At 39.3% G+C, this 17,442-nt stretch overlaps 1 protein-coding gene across 2 annotated transcripts in view; it reads right to left on the bottom strand.

Moving 5' to 3' along the window:
- The window catches only part of EEA1 (early endosome antigen 1), a 117,620-nt gene that overhangs the window by 31,883 nt on the left and 68,295 nt on the right, over positions 1–17,442 (bottom strand). For both annotated transcript variants that reach the window (XM_061639579.1, XM_061639580.1), the window contains 4 exons: positions 11,778–11,978; positions 6,637–6,750; positions 5,734–5,889; positions 1,367–1,506 (listed from right to left, as the gene is read on the bottom strand). In XM_061639579.1, coding sequence (XP_061495563.1) covers positions 1,367–1,506; positions 5,734–5,889; positions 6,637–6,750; positions 11,778–11,978 — 611 coding nt within the window. The remainder of the gene's footprint in view (positions 1–1,366; positions 1,507–5,733; positions 5,890–6,636; positions 6,751–11,777; positions 11,979–17,442) is intronic.

Raw genomic sequence — 17,442 nt, 5'->3', positions numbered from 1 at the left:
ATACACTGGCAACACCTATAAACTATATGCTGTGAGTTAAAATGAAAATTCTAATATTAACAGCTGTGAATTAATAACTAACAGATACAACTCTACCCAGTTTAGAAATACTCAGCTCTTCCACAACTTTGCCCCCATTCTGTGTAACAGCATTCCTGTTGAGATGCAAAAAGAGCCCACTATTTGTATTTTCCAGAAACAAGTGAAGACATTTTTGTTTCAACAACCTTTTCCAGATGGAAGAAAAAGTCTCTTTTCATTTTGTATTACTTTAAAACCCTCTTTTGTACTACTTTTAAAACTATTTTAGTTGTTTTCATGAGATATATATGTCATCTTGAGGCACATGTAAAAGGTTATTCACAAATTAATTAAACTGATGGTGGTGGTGGTCTGCTTGGTCAATTGTGTGAATTTCAATCTCTTCTGTATTCACATAGCCTATTAAAAAACCATCAAATAATAAAAAATGGGTACCAATAGTGAAAGGGGTTTATATATCAGTAAATTTGAATTGTCTGAAGATAACACGAATGGCAAAACCCTGCACTTATAAACAGCACAGCTCAGAAGCAGAGCATGTGCTTTGCGCATGTAAATGCCCAGGTTCAATTCATGGTATCTCACATCAAATGATTTGCATTAGAACAGGTAAGACCCAGCCTGAGGCCTTGGAGAGACACTGCCAGTCAGAGTAGACAATACTGGATATAGACAAATGGTCTATATGGTTTCAACCAGTATCAACCTCCCAGAGTGTGCGCAATGACATGCAGTCAACATAGGCAGGGTGATCCTAAACTTTTGAGTATTCTGGAGTTTAACATTTTCTTCACTCAGCTTCTTCCCTTTATCTTCAAAACATACCTTTGTGAACCCTTTCCTATCTTACCCCTCATAGCATCTCCCCTGTATTTCCTTTCTATGAAGCCTGTTTCCTTGCAAGGCAGATCCTCATAGAAAGTGAACTCTATCACTATTGAACCAGGTTGGGGCAATTGCTTGATTATTGGAAAGTCATGTGTTATTTAGTAACTCAGTGGTATAAGGACATCAGCAGCTCAGGTATGAAAGACAGGACACCAGAATGGATTTTGGCCAGATGAGAAAAGCAACACAATGACATGTATAAGCAGCTCTCTGCAATAGGAAGAAATTGTGGTTCCTGCTAAGATGCAGGGTATGTGATGTGTGAGAGCAAAACTATGTGCTCTTTCCAGCTTTCTGCAGTTAATCTCTGATGCGGCTATAATCCCAAAATGGGGGTGGAGGAAGAGAACCAGCATTCTGTAACCAAAGTCTTTGGGGTACCCTTAACATTTTAATCTAAAATTGAAAATAGTATGCTTTAGCAGATTTAGCATACATTTCTCCTTCTGCATCTAGTTGTTTGGTCAGTTCTGCAGCCTTGAGACTTAGGTCTGTACACTGCTGTCTTTGCTGTTGTAGCTCCTGAAGTGCCTTTTCTTTACTTCCCATGACTTCAAGAATGTCAGCTTCAAGTTTCTGTAATAGAAGATTGTAGAAAGTTAACGATTAACATAAACTGCCACAACATTTTTTAAAAAAAAAAAAATTTTTTAATTAAAAATCACTGTGAATTCCCATTTTTCTACATTGGCAGAGGGCTACAAATGTATCTGTGATAACATCTCCATATGGTAGGAAGATGGGGTCTGTCTTTGACCTCATTAGGGGGAGGAATCCCCGTCTATCCATGCAAGAAAGGGCAAAGTAGGGAATATCCAAACATAGTAACTGGGGAAAGGGTATAACCATTAAATGCAAATAATTTTTTAAAAGAGAAAAGAATGGAAGAGATAAAGGCAGGAAACTCCTTATGTGGCTAACTACTTCCTCCCACTATTTGCTTATGTGTACTAGGGATGAACTAAGTGTGTACTAAGGAGGGGTACTCTCCTTTTTTATGTTTAGTCTTTAAGTATGGCCCCCAACTGGTTATTAACTATCTGATTCCTTTTTCCTCTGATATCTTTTCATTTTTCCAATCTCCTATTATTATTATTATTATTGCTTTGCAGAGAATTATTGATTTTATAATAGCTATTTATTCATGAATCTCCACTGGTATCGATCTTTATTCTGAACTCTGTAATTATTGCCTGTTTACATTTCTTTTCAAGTGCATTGCAGAGCAGATTAAGGCATTGCAGAGCAGATTAAGGCAGTGTCTTTCCCCCTGCTGCTTACAATCAACACCTCATTCCTCCCTGCTGCTTACAATCAGCACCTCATTCACCATTGCTGCTTTCTGTCAGTTACAATAAACACTTCACAAGCATCAGTGAAAGGGAATCCACATTTGAAGAGCTCACACAGAAAAGTAGATCAATAAAAGTATCACTCACAGTATCAGTGATTTCAAAGCAATTTTTTTTAAAGAATCAGAAAAAGAAGAATTGGAAACCAGGCGCAGAGAGTTGCTACTTCAAAATTCTCTCCGCAAAGATAATAATTAATCCAATGGCAAATCTGATGATTGCAGAAACGGAGCCCATCGCTGGTGTGCACCAGTCAAAACACTCAGTTCTGTGTAAGTCTGTATACATAGAAGAATTGGAATTTACAGTTAAATATATACCTTATCCCAATCTGCATATGTATTGGAAATGAAATATTGTTCCTATGATATCAAGGGGTGGCATGGCAAAGGACTCTTCCACCTTTGTGATTTCTATGCAAATAAGGTTCCTACAGAAGAAATTGAGTTAACAAAAAGATTAGAAGCCATTTACTTCCCGTGGCTGATATGGGGTCAAATTATAATTTTTTCTAAACAACTCTGTGATTAAGGAAAGTGCAACTCAAAAATGTCCAGGTATGAGAAATTGTTGCTGTCTAGCTCAGAGAATTCTAAGGGAGTAGTATCCAATATTTGTAATTTTTTATTAGAAGCAGAGAATAGTACATGTCAAAGTTTAAAACCTTTCTGGGAGCAGAATTTGGGTTTTCAAGCAGAGGAAGATGCTTGATATGCATTATGAAACAAACCTTCATATAGATGTCTTTCAGCTACGTACAGGGAAGTTTCCTTGAAAGTGATACAGACGCGGTATGTAATTCCGAGAAGACTGCTTTATCTTGGTCAGGGGATATCCCTGTTATGCTGGAGGGGATGTCAAGTGGTAAGGACCTATTACGACATGTGGTAAGCATGCCCCATACTTCAGGTTTTTGGTCCCAAGTTTTCAAAGACATAGAAGCAATAGTTAAACAACATTATCTCCATGACACTTCAACTTGGACTACTAAACTTGTTTATAGCAATAAAGGTTTAAAAATAAAGAACTAATTAGCGTCTTATTGACAGGTGCAAAAGTCACTATTGTCCAGTTCTGAAAACTTGAGCAGGGTCATCATGGAGCATTGGTACCAGGTGGTCTGAGAAACTGCACTGATTAACAAATAAACTCAGGATTACAAGAGGTCAAGGCAAGAGGCACAAATTAATGCATTACGGTACAACGCTATAGACTATACTAATCAGATGAAACATGGCCAAGCTCCACTGCCAGCATATAAGTGGTTCTGAGTACAGTATTAGACTGGTCTTATGTACTGATTATCTTGGAATTACTTAATCCCTCTCTTAACTCTGTATTGGACAAAAGAGAGAGAGAAAATTAAAAGGACATTTATATTATAGTATTTTATTTCATGTTCCCTTAAGTGCTTCCCAAGAAGTTACATATCAATGCTTAGATACAGTCCTTCATTTTCCTGGCTATTGTTGGTTTAAGAATGTAATTCTGTATTTTATTTTTTATGAATATGTTTCTTAAATACTCACTGAAATTGTTTATTTTATTCTATTTTATTTGACGTTATCTTACTTTAGAAAATCAATTTAAAAAACAACAGCAGAGGAAAGAGGCAACAGAGCTGTTCAGATTATGGTGATAGCTCCCTTATGGCACCTCCTGGTCAAGGAGGCAGAGGCAGGTTTCTCAGGTCTACAAAGGCTGAACATGCAGAGAGTTAAGAAACCCCTTTCTGATCCCTAAGGTAGAGGAAAAGGAAGAATCTAAGTTATAAAGAAAAAGAAAATTAGGCTTCAAAGGAGGTCTATATGCAAAGCTACCCCATGCTGTACTTCTAGTACAAAAGATGGGACAGGGAAAGAGCTCCTCACCATGGTGAGGTCAAAGACAGATACTATCTTCCTGGAGAAGGAGTTATCCCAAATGTAGGGACTTCCTTCTGTGTACCTGGAAAAGAAAGCATTAGTCTCATTTATTAAATTTGTATCTAATTTTTCATCCATTATGAAACTTAACAAGCAGAGTTGACTTCCCCACAAGACTTGAATTTACTATATTATTTATTTATTTATTAAATTTATATCCTGCCCTTCCTCCCAGAAGGAACCCAGGGTGCCAAACAAATGACAAAATCCTAAAAACATCTATAAAATAATTTAAAAACAAAACTTCGTAACACAGAATCTTTAGAAACAATTCCAAAATAGATGCAGACTGGGATAAGGTTTCTATGTAGCAGGCTTGTTGAAAGGTCTTCAGTAGGCACCAAAAGACAACAGATAAAGCGTATGCCTAACATTTAAGGGGAGGGGATTTCAAAGAGTAGGTGCCACAACACTAAAGGTCCACTTTTATATTGCGTGGAATGGACCTCCTGATGATATGGGATCTGCATGAGGCCCTCACCTGCAGAGCGCAGTGATCAAATGGGTATATAAAGCATAAGATGATCATTCAGATACTCTGGTCCCAAGCTGTTTAGGATTTTAAACATTAAAACTAACACCTTGAACTTAGCCTGGTCATCCATTCAGTAATCTTTTCAACATTTTTAATGGCACGGTTTCTTTCTTTTTTTAAACGCTCCCAGTAACAGATAAACATACATTCATAAGCCTTCCCCCACATTTATGAAGGAAAAATAGCAAACATTAAAAGAATTACTCATTTTAAAGACTGTTATTTTTCTCTGTGGTAAATTATATTTCAGATACAATCCAAATATTTATTCTTAAGCAACATATCCTGCTTAAACCGAGACTTGACTATGATCAACATCTCAGCCTCACCCACCAAAACACACTGCACAGCCAGAGAACATTTGTGCTTTGTGATGTTTAGGAATCAATATGCCTGACCTGCACTGACAGTCAAACTGTGGCATTCAATGAAAAAATAATACAAAAGTTACACCCAAAATGCTACTTCAGAAGAATATTTCCCTCCTTCTGTTCATTTGTTCTGAACAACATTCATCTATTTATTTTGATGGATATTGTTCTCCGCACTCGTATTACGTAAATATTCTGATTAAATGGTTTTTTAAAGTATTGCTATAAAAACTTCCTTTTTAAAGAGATAGTGAGGACTAAAATATCTTCCTTTTAAAAGTAGTATGAAAACACTCATACCAACTCATGCCCTACTAATTACTTAAAAGTATTTCCTTACCGTTATAAAGGCAAATACAAAATTTTGTAAAATACTGAAACTGTGCTACTCACAGACTCATAGGAAACCTTTGTTTTTCTCTATACCTCAAAATTTGGATACCTTTTCTTTTGTTTTTCCCTTTATTTTTTGTTATACATTTGATGGCAATTGAAGCAGGCCAAGAAAGAGTGTTCTTAGCTTCAGAACAATTCTCCATCTACCATCTCCATCTTGAGAATGTTGATAACATATATCATATAGGAGTATGAACAAATGAAAAAAGGTCCTCAATACTAACCTTATGCTGACCTTCCAGCTCTTCATTTTTCTGCTCTAAATGAAGATGCTTTTCTTTGTACTCTTTAAGACTGGCTTCCAACTGAGTACAGTATTCCTGTTTGTCATGCAGCTTAGCAGCAACCTGATCCAACTGTGTACTGACCTTATTTAGCTCCTATTAATAAACATTGAAAAGAAAAGTTTTTACAGAACCCCATAACTGTCATACATGTTTAATGGAAAAAAATTACTTTGTCTCTGAAAGCTCCCAACTTATTCAATGCTTTAAAAAAACAAAAAGGTAAGAAGAAACTGAAAATACATATTTGGCACAGTGTATCAAACATTTTCATACAACAATTATTTAATTCACAATTCAGGATCTAAATCTAAAGATCAAAGTTTATACACAGAAAGTTTCCCCAGCACTCTCACTGAATATTAAATGTAAAATTTCTGATTAATAATTCAATATTGAAATAGATTGCAATCACTGTAATAACCTGTGTGATTTATATCACTATCATTGGGGCTATGGGGTTGCTATATAAATGCAGCATGTAAAAAAAAAGCTGCATTAATTAATTTCTGAAATTTATACCCCACCATCCAATGGCCAATTGACATTCTCAGGGTGGTTTCAGACAATCCCAAAAGGCTATGTGAATCAAGTGATATCCAGACTGTTTTCTTCCACCACTGTTCAATCACAATTGTAACAAAAGTGCATGAATTTATTGTCCTTCATATTTTATTTTTTAAAACAGCTTAACAAATTGTTTTAACAATTTCAAATAAATTTAAAAAGGTCATTACAAGGTTATATATTCTATGCTATACAGCAACACTTACTTGAGTGATTTGGTTTTTTTTATCATTTTAATCATGAAGTCATTTTATATGATCTTATTGTTTCCCTCACCTGCTGTTTATCTTGTAATGCATTCTGGGCAGTATCCAAATGATTCTGAAGGTCTGCTCTTTGAGCAGCTTTTGCTGCTTCCGCTGATAGAAGCAATTCAGTCTTTGCTTTTATCTGACAGAGAATTAAGCAAGTGCTTCAGTGTCAATTATTAATATTACACAGCAACAGTTTTTCAATAAGTTTTATTTTCACAAGGTAAGCAGTTTAGTAAGTATTTTGATACCAAATAGGCAATTCTTAAGATGAGATGCCATTTGAAACAGAATCTACCACAGCAATTCAACTGTTCTTCAATTCAGGGAAAAGCCACAATTTATTAGTTCAATTCCAAAAATGGGTCATCAATTATGTGTATTTTTTGAATAACTCTCTGAACACACCACATTTTATTCTAAGTTTTAACCTGACTTTTAATGTTGGTTACACTATATAAAACAGATTTAAAATTTCTAAGTCCTGGCCGTTATTCTTATTTCAAACAGAGCTAAACCAACATTCACCCAACATAGTATTTTTTAAGGCTCATGGAACTGGTGGACAAGTGTCAATCTTGAGCTATGGGGAAAAAAGAAGCTTTGTAGCCCATAAACCTAACCAAACTCTGGTAAGTTTCCAACTCAAGAAGCCAATAACGTGTTAAGGATTTTATCACTCTGGCTCTATGTTTTCCTACCCTGTTTAACATATAATAAGAAAAAAAGAGACAATACTAACATAAATGCTTCCTCCAAGCTGTCTTGATGTTTAAAGCAAATGTAATTTGCAGGTAATTACAAGGTTCAGCAATATCACCAGATCCAAGTCAGCTATCTTTGTTGTTCATGCCAGTCTTGGTTTCCCTAACTAGAGCTGAACTGAAAGATCCAAGGTATCTCAAGTTCCTCTCATTCATAAACTTAAAGCATTTGCTTTGAGATGTCTTTTAATAGAGAGCTTCCAAAACAAACTGCCACATCTGATACAATTATGAGATATTTTCCAGCATATGGTCTGAAGGCACATGAGGCTACCACCTTGCTGAACCTAAGCAGGTTTGGGTCTGGCTAGTGCCTGGAGGGAGACTCCCTGGGAACCACATGTATGCCACCTTGGGTTCTATGACGAAAGAAAGGCGAGATATACAGTGCCTTGCAAAAGTAATCAGACCCCTGAACAATGCTCTCATATTACTGAATTACAAATGGTACAGTGTAATTTTGTTCTATATGATATTTTATTTTGAAACACTGAAGCTCAGGTGTCATAAGGTGACATTGGTTTTATGTTGGGAAATGTTTGTAAGAAACATAAAAAACTGAAACATGTTGCTTGCGTAAGTATTCAACCCCTGCGCTGTGGAAGCTCCCAGTTTACACAGATGAAAGAAATTGCCCTATTGAGGACACAGTTACCTTACCATTGGCCTCCACCTGTGAACCATTAAAGTTGCTGTCACATTGTCAGGATAAAAACCCCACTGTTGAAGCATCATTGGTCAGGCTGTGGATCTAAAGGAAAATGAAGACCAAAGAGCATTCTACAGAAGTAACATAATACAAATGCATAGTTTAGGAAAAGGGTTCAAAATAATATCCAAGTGTTTGGATATCCCAGTGAGCACAGTTGGATCAATTATCAGGAAGTGGAAGCTGTATCACACCACTCAAACACTGCCAAGAAAAGGCTGTCCCTTAGAACTCAGCACTCGAACAAGGAGGAGACTTGTGAGAGAAGCCACAGAGAGGCCAACAATCACTTTGAAGGAGCTAGAGAGTTCAATGGCTGGGAGTGGAGTAATGGTGCACTAACCAACCATATCTAGAGCTCTGCATAACACTGGCCTGTATGGGAGGGTGGCAAGAAAGAAGCCGTTACTCAAAAAGTACTGTCTGGAAAGTACCATCTGGAGTTTGCCAGAAAGCATGACAGTGCCCCAGCTGCAATGTGGGAAAAGATTTTGTGATCAGATGACACCAAGATACAGCTTTTGGGCCAAAACTCAAAGCGCTATGTGTGCACAAACCTAATACTGCCCATGCCTCAAGACACACCATCCCTACAGTGAAGCATGGTGCTGGCAGCATCATGCTGTGGGGATGCTTCTCATCAGCAGGGACTTGGCATCTTGTTAAAATTGAAGGAAGAATGGATGGAGCAAAATAGAGGGAAATACTGCAAGAGAACCTGCTTCAGTCTGCTAAAAAACTGACGCTTGGAGGAAATTCACTTTCAGCAGGACAGTGATCCCAAGCACAAGGGCAAAGCAACACTGGAATTGCTCAAGAACAAAAGGTGAATCTCCTACAGTGCCCAGTTAAAGTCCTGATCTTAATCCCATTGACAATCTGTGGCGCTATTTGAAAATAGGGGTCCATAAGTGACATCCAACCACCCTGAACAACCTGGAGTGAATCTGCCAAGAAGAATGGGCCAAAATCCCTCTGACACTGTGTGCAAAGCTAGTACATACCTACTCCAAAAGACTTAAAGCTGTTATTGCAGCAAAAGGTGGCTCTACCAAATATTAATGTGTGGGGGTTGAATACTTACGCAAGCAACATATTTCAGTTTTTTATGTTTCTTACAAACATTTCCCAACATAAAATCAATGTCACCTAACAATAATTGATTTTGAGCTTCAGTGTTTCAAAATAAAATATACAGAAGAAAATAACAATGTACCATTTGTAATTCAGTAATATGAGAGAATTGGTCAGGGGTCTGGTTACTTTTGCAAGGCACTGTAAATGTAAGAAAATAAATAAATGTTTCTATGTAATGACACATTCTGTACTTTACCATGTGTGCGAGTACAATATGGACATCCAGCTGCAATTCATAAGCCATTTACTCTGCAGGAGTTTTATTGATGGCTCCTTAACACTTATGAAACTGCTCTATGTCTCCTTGGAGGAAGCAGCTATACAACTGCTATTCTCAGCCCAATAAACCACTGGACACTTTTTGGATCAGGGTAATTACAGAGCTAGTGTGGGACCTGAGAGCCAAGGGTTCAAATCCCCACTTGGCCATAGAAGCTCACTGGGTGACCTTGGGCGAGTTACTGTCTCTCAGCCTAAACTACCGCACAGAGTTGTTGTGAGGATAAAATCAGGAGGGGGAGATACAACCAGCCTCACTATGGAGATACAACCAGCCTCGGACAAAGGCAAGAATGAATTGGAGTGGGAGGGGCATGGTCGCCTTAGCTCTTGACTTCAGTGCATTCTTGCCTTCGGATGCTAGATGGCAGTATTACCCACGTGATGGCATGCTACCTGGGGAAAATCATGTTGGTATGCCACCTAGAGCTCCTTGGAGCAAAGGTAGGGAAATAATCGAATAATAAAATATAAATAAAAACAAAATACATCAAACACAGCAGCCTGTTCAAATAGCACCATAAGGGCAGGAATTACTATCTGATGGTGCAGTCGGACTTTTCAAAGTATTGTCCCTAGCCTAGCAGGAAGGAGGCCTGGGGAGGAGAGACTTTTCAGGTCCGCTTTTGGCAGCAAAATGTCTTGGGCAAACACTGACAAATGAACTGTGCCCAAGATGCCAGAGACAACCTAATTTCCTTTAAATCCACCAAAGAAGGCAAAGTACCATCTTCTCAGTCACCTCGCTTGCATGTAGCAAAAACAAAAACAAAAAACCAGACCAGAGGAAGGGGTCAGTACATGAGGGGTTTATCCACACAGGAGCATTACTTCATACTAAAGATGTTGTTTTTACCTCCATTTCTATTTGCACCGTCCACAATAAGGGCTCAATGCCAGCTGCAAACACTGTGTTTTCTATTCACACTGAGGGGAAAGATCAATCACAGTTTTCTAATGACCAGACTGTCTAATTAAGCATTTCCACTCCCTCTGGTTGCTTGGCATGCTCAGTTTGTTCTACCAGTTGCAGTAGGTTCCATTAAAAACAAACAAACCCACAAGTGTGATTATTTGTATTTTCACTAGTACAATACAGCTGAATACAACTCTTTGTTAGAGCAGTGTTATGCTTTTGTGCACAAGTTATGGGAAAAATAACGGCACCATTTGCAGCAACATAAAAAAGGCCAGCACAATGGACAGCAACTGGAAGTTGCTTGTCAGCCAACAGGAAACGAAATGAAAGAAGGGAGGAGGAGATAGTGGGCATGGAGAGGGAAACGACTGACACATCCACCTAAAAGTACTGGAGCAAAGCATCTGCAAGCACTAGAGATAAGGAGTAAAGATTTTTTTCCTTCCTTTTTCATATTATCAATGGATTACGTTAGTATGGATTTTCAGGGGGGAACTGTGTGATAGCTTCTGTCTGCCGGTAACGTCATGTGAACCATGCTAATTAAAAAGAGATGTGTGTAGCACCAAACACACAGTAAACTATCGCGTAGATGAGCCCAACCCCAAGGCCCACAGCTCATTCCCATCATGATAAACCATGGTTTATCATGCATCCAAAAACTGCAACAGTGGTACCTCTGTGGGCTGTATGTCTCATAACAGCACTCATATAAAAGGAGCATCTTTTATAGGATTCTGCATTGCTTTTTTGGCACTGTTCTTCCATGTTTTACTTCCTGACAATGAAAACAAAGCTGAAGAGCAAATGATTGTACCATGCCAATTATACAGTTATAAAACCACTGTTTTTGAAGTGGTGATGTATGATTTTGATCCAGTGTGGCAAGGCCACTGAGGAGGTAGGAAGCTTTTGCTTCCATTTTAATTTAACCACAGTTTAGTCCAAACCCTACCCTGGGGTTAAATTTAACTATGGTTTATTGAAATAAGCCATGCACATAACCTATAGTCTGAAGTTGTTTTGCTTCAGATAAATCACAGTTAAGAAGATGAACAACAGTTTATCAGATCTGGATGGAATGAAAAGCTGCTGTTCATTTAAAAACAATGTGAAAATTTCCTATTTCTTCATGACCATGTAGAAGAAAAGGGCAAAGGTGAGTTCATGAGCCCAAGACTTGCTGTACTTGTTCCCACTTCTTTAAATTATGTCCTAACACTGCCACTGTATATAATGTTTAAAGTCAAACAACTTTCTGAAGCTAATCAAGATAGATTGCTGTCACCAGGTTTGCTGAAATTAAACCACTGTCCCTGCCCCTCATATCTTTATTCACACATATGAAATTAGCTTACCTGCAAATCAAGTTGCATTACTTTTTCTTTGCTTTCACTTAGCTGACTATTTAGCTCACTTATAGTCACTTCTAAGGAGAGAACACGGTCTTGAGAGGCTCTTAGATGCACCTTTTGCTCCTGCACCTGCTCATGCAGATTCTCTAGGGCCTGTTTATGGCTTTCTGACTGGTTTTTCAGTTTTTCCGTCAGCTGAGTTACCTATAAAGAAAACACAAGGGTAATTAGAAGGGGGAAACAAAAATAGCTCATTTATAATATGAAGACTAACACTGACTGCTGGCCTGTCTTTTAGAATACTAGCATTGTTGTTGTTGTTATGTGCCTCCAAGTCGACTACGACTTATGGTGACCTTATGAATCAGTGACCCCCAAGAGCATCTGTCATGAAGCACCCTGTTCAGATCTTGTAAGTTCAGGTCTATGGCTTCCTTTATGGAATCAAGCCATCTCTTTTTTTTTTTGGCCTTCCTCTTTTTCTACTCCCTTCTGTTTTTCCCAGCATTATTGTCTTTTCAAGTGAATCATGTCTTCTCATTATGAGTCCAAAGTATCATAACCTCAGTTTCATCACTTTAGCTTCTAGAGACAGTTCTGGTTTAATTTGTTCTGACACCCAATTATTTGCCTTTTCCGCAGTCCATGGTATGCACAAAGCTCTCCTCCAACACCACATTTCAAATGAGTTGATTTTTCTCTTACCCGCTTTTTTCACTGTCCAACTTTAACATCCGTACATAGAGATAGGGAATACCATGGTTTGAATGATCCTGACTTTAATGTTCAGTGATACATCTTTGCATTTGAGGACCTTTTCTAGTTCTCTCATAGCTGCCCTCCCCAATCCTAGCCTTCTTCTGGGGCTACAATAAACGCTACAATATACTTAACACATTTACCCATCTATTGCTAGAATAAAATGACAATTAAGTGGGAAAGTTAAGGAAGGTGACTCAGGATAGTATATCTGATTATGACCAACCTATAGTTCCTTTTGCATTCTTAGTGGAAGTTCAACTTTTGGTCAGTTCCTTTTCCATCACTAAAAAGGTCGTCACTAAAGGGAGTCACTTTGTATACATGATTTTTCAGTACATAAAGTGACTTCTGAAGAGTAGCAATTTTATTATTTCATGACTTCACTGACTGGGAACCATTGTATGTACCAGCATCCTAATCCATGCATTCACATAACAATGAACACTGATTATGTATGTAGTTATCTCTACGTAGGCTATAGTCCTTAAACTCCAAGGTATTCCTCTACAGCAGAATTACACAGCACAGCACTATTTTTAAAAAAGCATTTCAAGAAGAGTTTTTCTGAACTCTAGATCACTTCTACACTGTATTGTCACCCTAAGTAAATCAGCCTTCTCCAACCTGGTACCCTCTCATTCATTCATTGGCGATCACTCATGGCCGAGTAAGATTGTCTTCCAAGATAAGGTCTTTAACAGTGGGTCCGTAGGTGACTGTGGAGGACAATTCTGGATCCACACAACCTCCCACAGTGAGGACATAGGTTTCCAGATGGAAGATGGTCATGATGAGGATCTGCTTGACATGCCTTCCACTTAGCTCGTTTGTCCCTTTTGCCCTGTACTCATGCTTCTTCAAAGTCCATAGCACCTTTGATAATGGCCGATCTCCAATTGGGACGCTCATGGGCCAAGTTCTTGATGCTTATGTTACATTTTTTTAGATTAGCTTTGAGAACATCTTTAAACCTCTTTTGCCGTCCATTGATATTCCGTTTTCCATCCTTAAGTTGGGAGTAAAGTAGCTGCTTTGGAAGACCGTGATCAGGCATTCGAACAACATGGCCGGTCCAGTGAAGTTGATGTTGGAGGATCATTGACTTCAACTTCAACTACCCGGACATAGACTGGCTGCATATGTGTTCCAGTCATGACAAAGAAGCAAAGTTTCTAGATATTCTAAATGACTATTCCCTAGACCAGTTGGTCATGGAACCGACCAGAGGGACGGCAACCCTGGACTTAATCCTCAGTGGGGACCGGGACCTGGTGCGAGATGTAAGTGTTGTTGAACCGATTGGGAGCAGTGACCACAGTGCTATTAAATTAAACATACATGTAACTGGCCAATTGCCACGAAAATCCAACACGGTCACATTTGACTTCAAAAGAGGAAACTTCACAAAAATGAGGGGATTGGTAAAAAGAAAGCTGAAAAGAAAGTCCAGAGGGTCACATCACTCGAAAATGCTTGGAAGTTGTTTAAAAACACTATATTAGAAGCTCAACTGGAGTGCAAACCGCAGATCAGAAAAGGTACCGCCAGGGCCAAGAAGATGCCAGCATGGTTAACGAGCAAAGTCAAGGAAGCTCTTAGAGGCAAAAAGTCTTCCTTCAAAAAATGGAAGTCTTGTCCAAATGAAGAAAATAAAAAAGAACACAAACTCTGGCAAAAGAAATGCAAGAAGACAATAAGGGATGCTAAAAAAGAATTTGAGGAGCACATTGCTAAGAACATAAAAACCAACAACAAAAAATTCTATAAATACATTCAAAGCAGGAGACCATCTAGGGAGACCATTGGACCCTTGGACGATAAGGGAGTCAACGGTGTACTAAAGAACGATAAGGAGATTGCAGAGAAGCTAAATGAATTCTTTGCATCTGTCTTCACAGTGGAAGATATACGGCAGATCCCTGAACCTGAACTAACATTTGCAGGAAGGGATTCTGAGGAACTGAGACAAATAGTGGTAACGAGAGAGGAAGTTCTAAGCTTAATGGACAATATAAAAACTGACAAATCACCGGGCCCGGATGGCATCCACCCGAGAGTTCTCAAAGAACTCAAAGGTGAAATTGCTGATCTGCTAACTAAAATATGTAACTTGTCCCTTGGGTCCTCCTCCGTGCCTGAGGACTGGAAAGTGGCAAATGTAACGCCAATCTTCAAAAAGGGATCCAGAGGAGATCCCGGAAATTACAGGCCAGTTAGCTTAACTTCTGTCCCTGGAAAACTGGTAGAAAGTATTATTAAAGCTAGATTAACTAAGCACATAGAAGAACAAGCCTTGCTGAAGCAGAGCCAGCATGGCTTCTGCAAGGGAAAGTCCTGTCTCAGTAACCTATTAGAATTCTTTGAGAGTGTCAACAAGCATATAGATAGAGGTGATCCAGTGGACATAGTGTACTTAGACTTTCAAAAAGCGTTTGACAAGGTACCTCACCAAAGGCTTCTGAGGAAGCTTAGCAGTCATGGAATAAGAGGAGAGGTCCTCTTGTGGATAAGAAATTGGTTAAGAAGCAGAAAGCAGAGAGTAGGAATAAACGGACAGTTCTCCCAATGGAGGGCTGTAGAAAGTGGAGTCCCTCAAGGATCGGTATTGGGACCTGTACTTTTCAACTTGTTCATTAATGACCTAGAATTAGGAGTGAGCAGTGAAGTGGCCAAGTTTGCTGATGACACTAAATTGTTCAGGGTTGTTAAAACAAAAAGGGATTGCGAAGAGCTTCAAAAAGACATCTCCAAACTGAGTGAATGGGCAGAAAAATGGCAAATGCAATTCAATATAAACAAGTGTAAAATTATGCATATTGGAGCAAAAAAATCTGAATTTCACATATACGCTCATGGGGTCTGAACTGGCGGTGACCGACCAGGAGAGAGACCTCGGGGTTGTAGTGGACAGCACGATGAAAATGTCGACCCAGTGTGCGGCCGCTGTGAAAAAGGCAAATTCCATGCTAGCGATAATTAGGAAAGGTATTGAAAATAAAACAGCCGATATCATAATGCCATTGTATAAATCTATGGTGCGGCCGCATTTGGAATACTGTGTACAGTTCTGGTCGCCTCATCTCAAAAAGGATATTATAGAGTTGGAAAAGGTTCAGAAGAGGGCAACCAGAATGATCAAGGGGATGGAGCGACTCCCTTACGAGGAAAGGTTGCAGCATTTGGGGCTTTTTAGTTTAGAGAAAAGGCGGGTCAGAGGAGACATGATAGAAGTGTATAAAATTATGCATGGCATTGAGAAAGTGGATAGAGAAAAGTTCTTCTCCCTCTCTCATAATACTAGAACTCGTGGACATTCAAAGAAGCTGAATGTTGGAAGATTCAGGACAGACAAAAGGAAGTACTTCTTTACTCAGCGCATAGTTAAACTATGGAATTTGCTCCCACAAGATGCAGTAATGGCCACCAGCTTGGACGGCTTTAAAAGAAGATTAGACAAATTCATGGAGGACAGGGCTATCAATGGCTACTAGCCATGATGGCTGTGCTCTGCCACCCTAGTCAGAGGCAGCATGCTTCTGAAAACCAGTTGCCGGAAGCCTCAGGAGGGGAGAGTGTTCTTGCACTCGGGTCCTGCTTGCGGGCTTCCCCCAGGCACCTGGTTGGCCACTGTGAGAACAGGATGCTGGACTAGATGGGCCACTGGCCTGATCCAGCAGGCTCTTCTTATGTTCTTATTGTTTCAACACTGGTGGTCTTTGCTTCTTCCAATATGCTAACATTAGTCCGCCTATCTTCCCAAGTAATTTGCAGAATTTTCCAGAGGCAGCATTGGTGGAATCTTTCAAGAAGTTGGGAGTGGCGTTTATAGATGGTCCATGTTTCACAGGCTTACAGTAAGGTCAGTAGTACAATGGCTTTGTAAATAAGCATTTTGGTCTCCCTGCGAATATCCCAATCCTCGAACACTCTACGCTTCATTCGGGAGAATGTGGCACTCGCAGAGCTCAGATGATGCTGAATAAGATAAGAAAAGTGATTGACATTCTCCAGTGTCGCACCATTAAGCTGGATTGATGGTGCTACAGAGGAATTGCTTTGCACTTGCTGATGAAGCACTTTGGTTTTTTTGACGTTAAGCGAGAGGCCAAGCTTTTCACAAGCTTCTGCAAAGACATTTAGGGGAGTTTGAAGATCTTCCTCTGAATGTGCGGAGACTACATTATCATCGGCATATTGAAGTTCTATGACAGAGGTTGTAATTACTTTACTTTTTGCTTTCAGCCTACTGAGATTAAAACGCTTTCCATCTGTTCGATATGTGATTTCCACACCAGTGGGAAATTTCCCCTCAACAAGGTGCAGAATCATGGTGATAAAAATAGCAAATAATGTCAGAGCAATGACACCCCCGTTTAACGCCTGATCCCACTTTGAATGGATCACTTTGAGAACCATTGTTATCCAAAATTGTTGCCGTCATGTTGTCATGGAGGAGTCGCAAAATATTCACAAATTTATCAGGGCATCCAATTTTCAGAAGGATGGTCCAGAGAGCAGCTCGATTTACAGTATCAAAGGCCTTAGTCAGATCAATAAATGCCATATACAGAGGTCAGTTTTGCTCCCTGCATTTTTCTTGAAGCTGTCATGCAGTGAAGATCATGTCCACTGTCCCCCTGGAAGGGCGGGAACCATTTTGGGATTCAGGGAGGATGTCTTCTGAGATAGGTAGGAGGCAATTTGTGAGGATCCTTGCGAGGATTTTACCTGCGGTAGCAACAAGAGAGATGTCTCGGTAGTTCCCACAATCTGTTCTATCACCCTTCTTGAAAAGAGTGATAATTATGGCATCCCTAAAGTCTTCCGGGATCTCCTTCCTCATCCAGATTTTTTCGATGAGCTTATGAAGTTGTTGTGTAAATTCAGGCCCACCTTCTTTGAAGAC

Source organism: Rhineura floridana, chromosome 8, assembly GCF_030035675.1.
Source record: "Rhineura floridana isolate rRhiFlo1 chromosome 8, rRhiFlo1.hap2, whole genome shotgun sequence".
NCBI lineage: Eukaryota > Metazoa > Chordata > Lepidosauria > Squamata > Rhineuridae > Rhineura > Rhineura floridana.
This window is presented reverse-complemented; position numbering and strand designations above follow the sequence as displayed.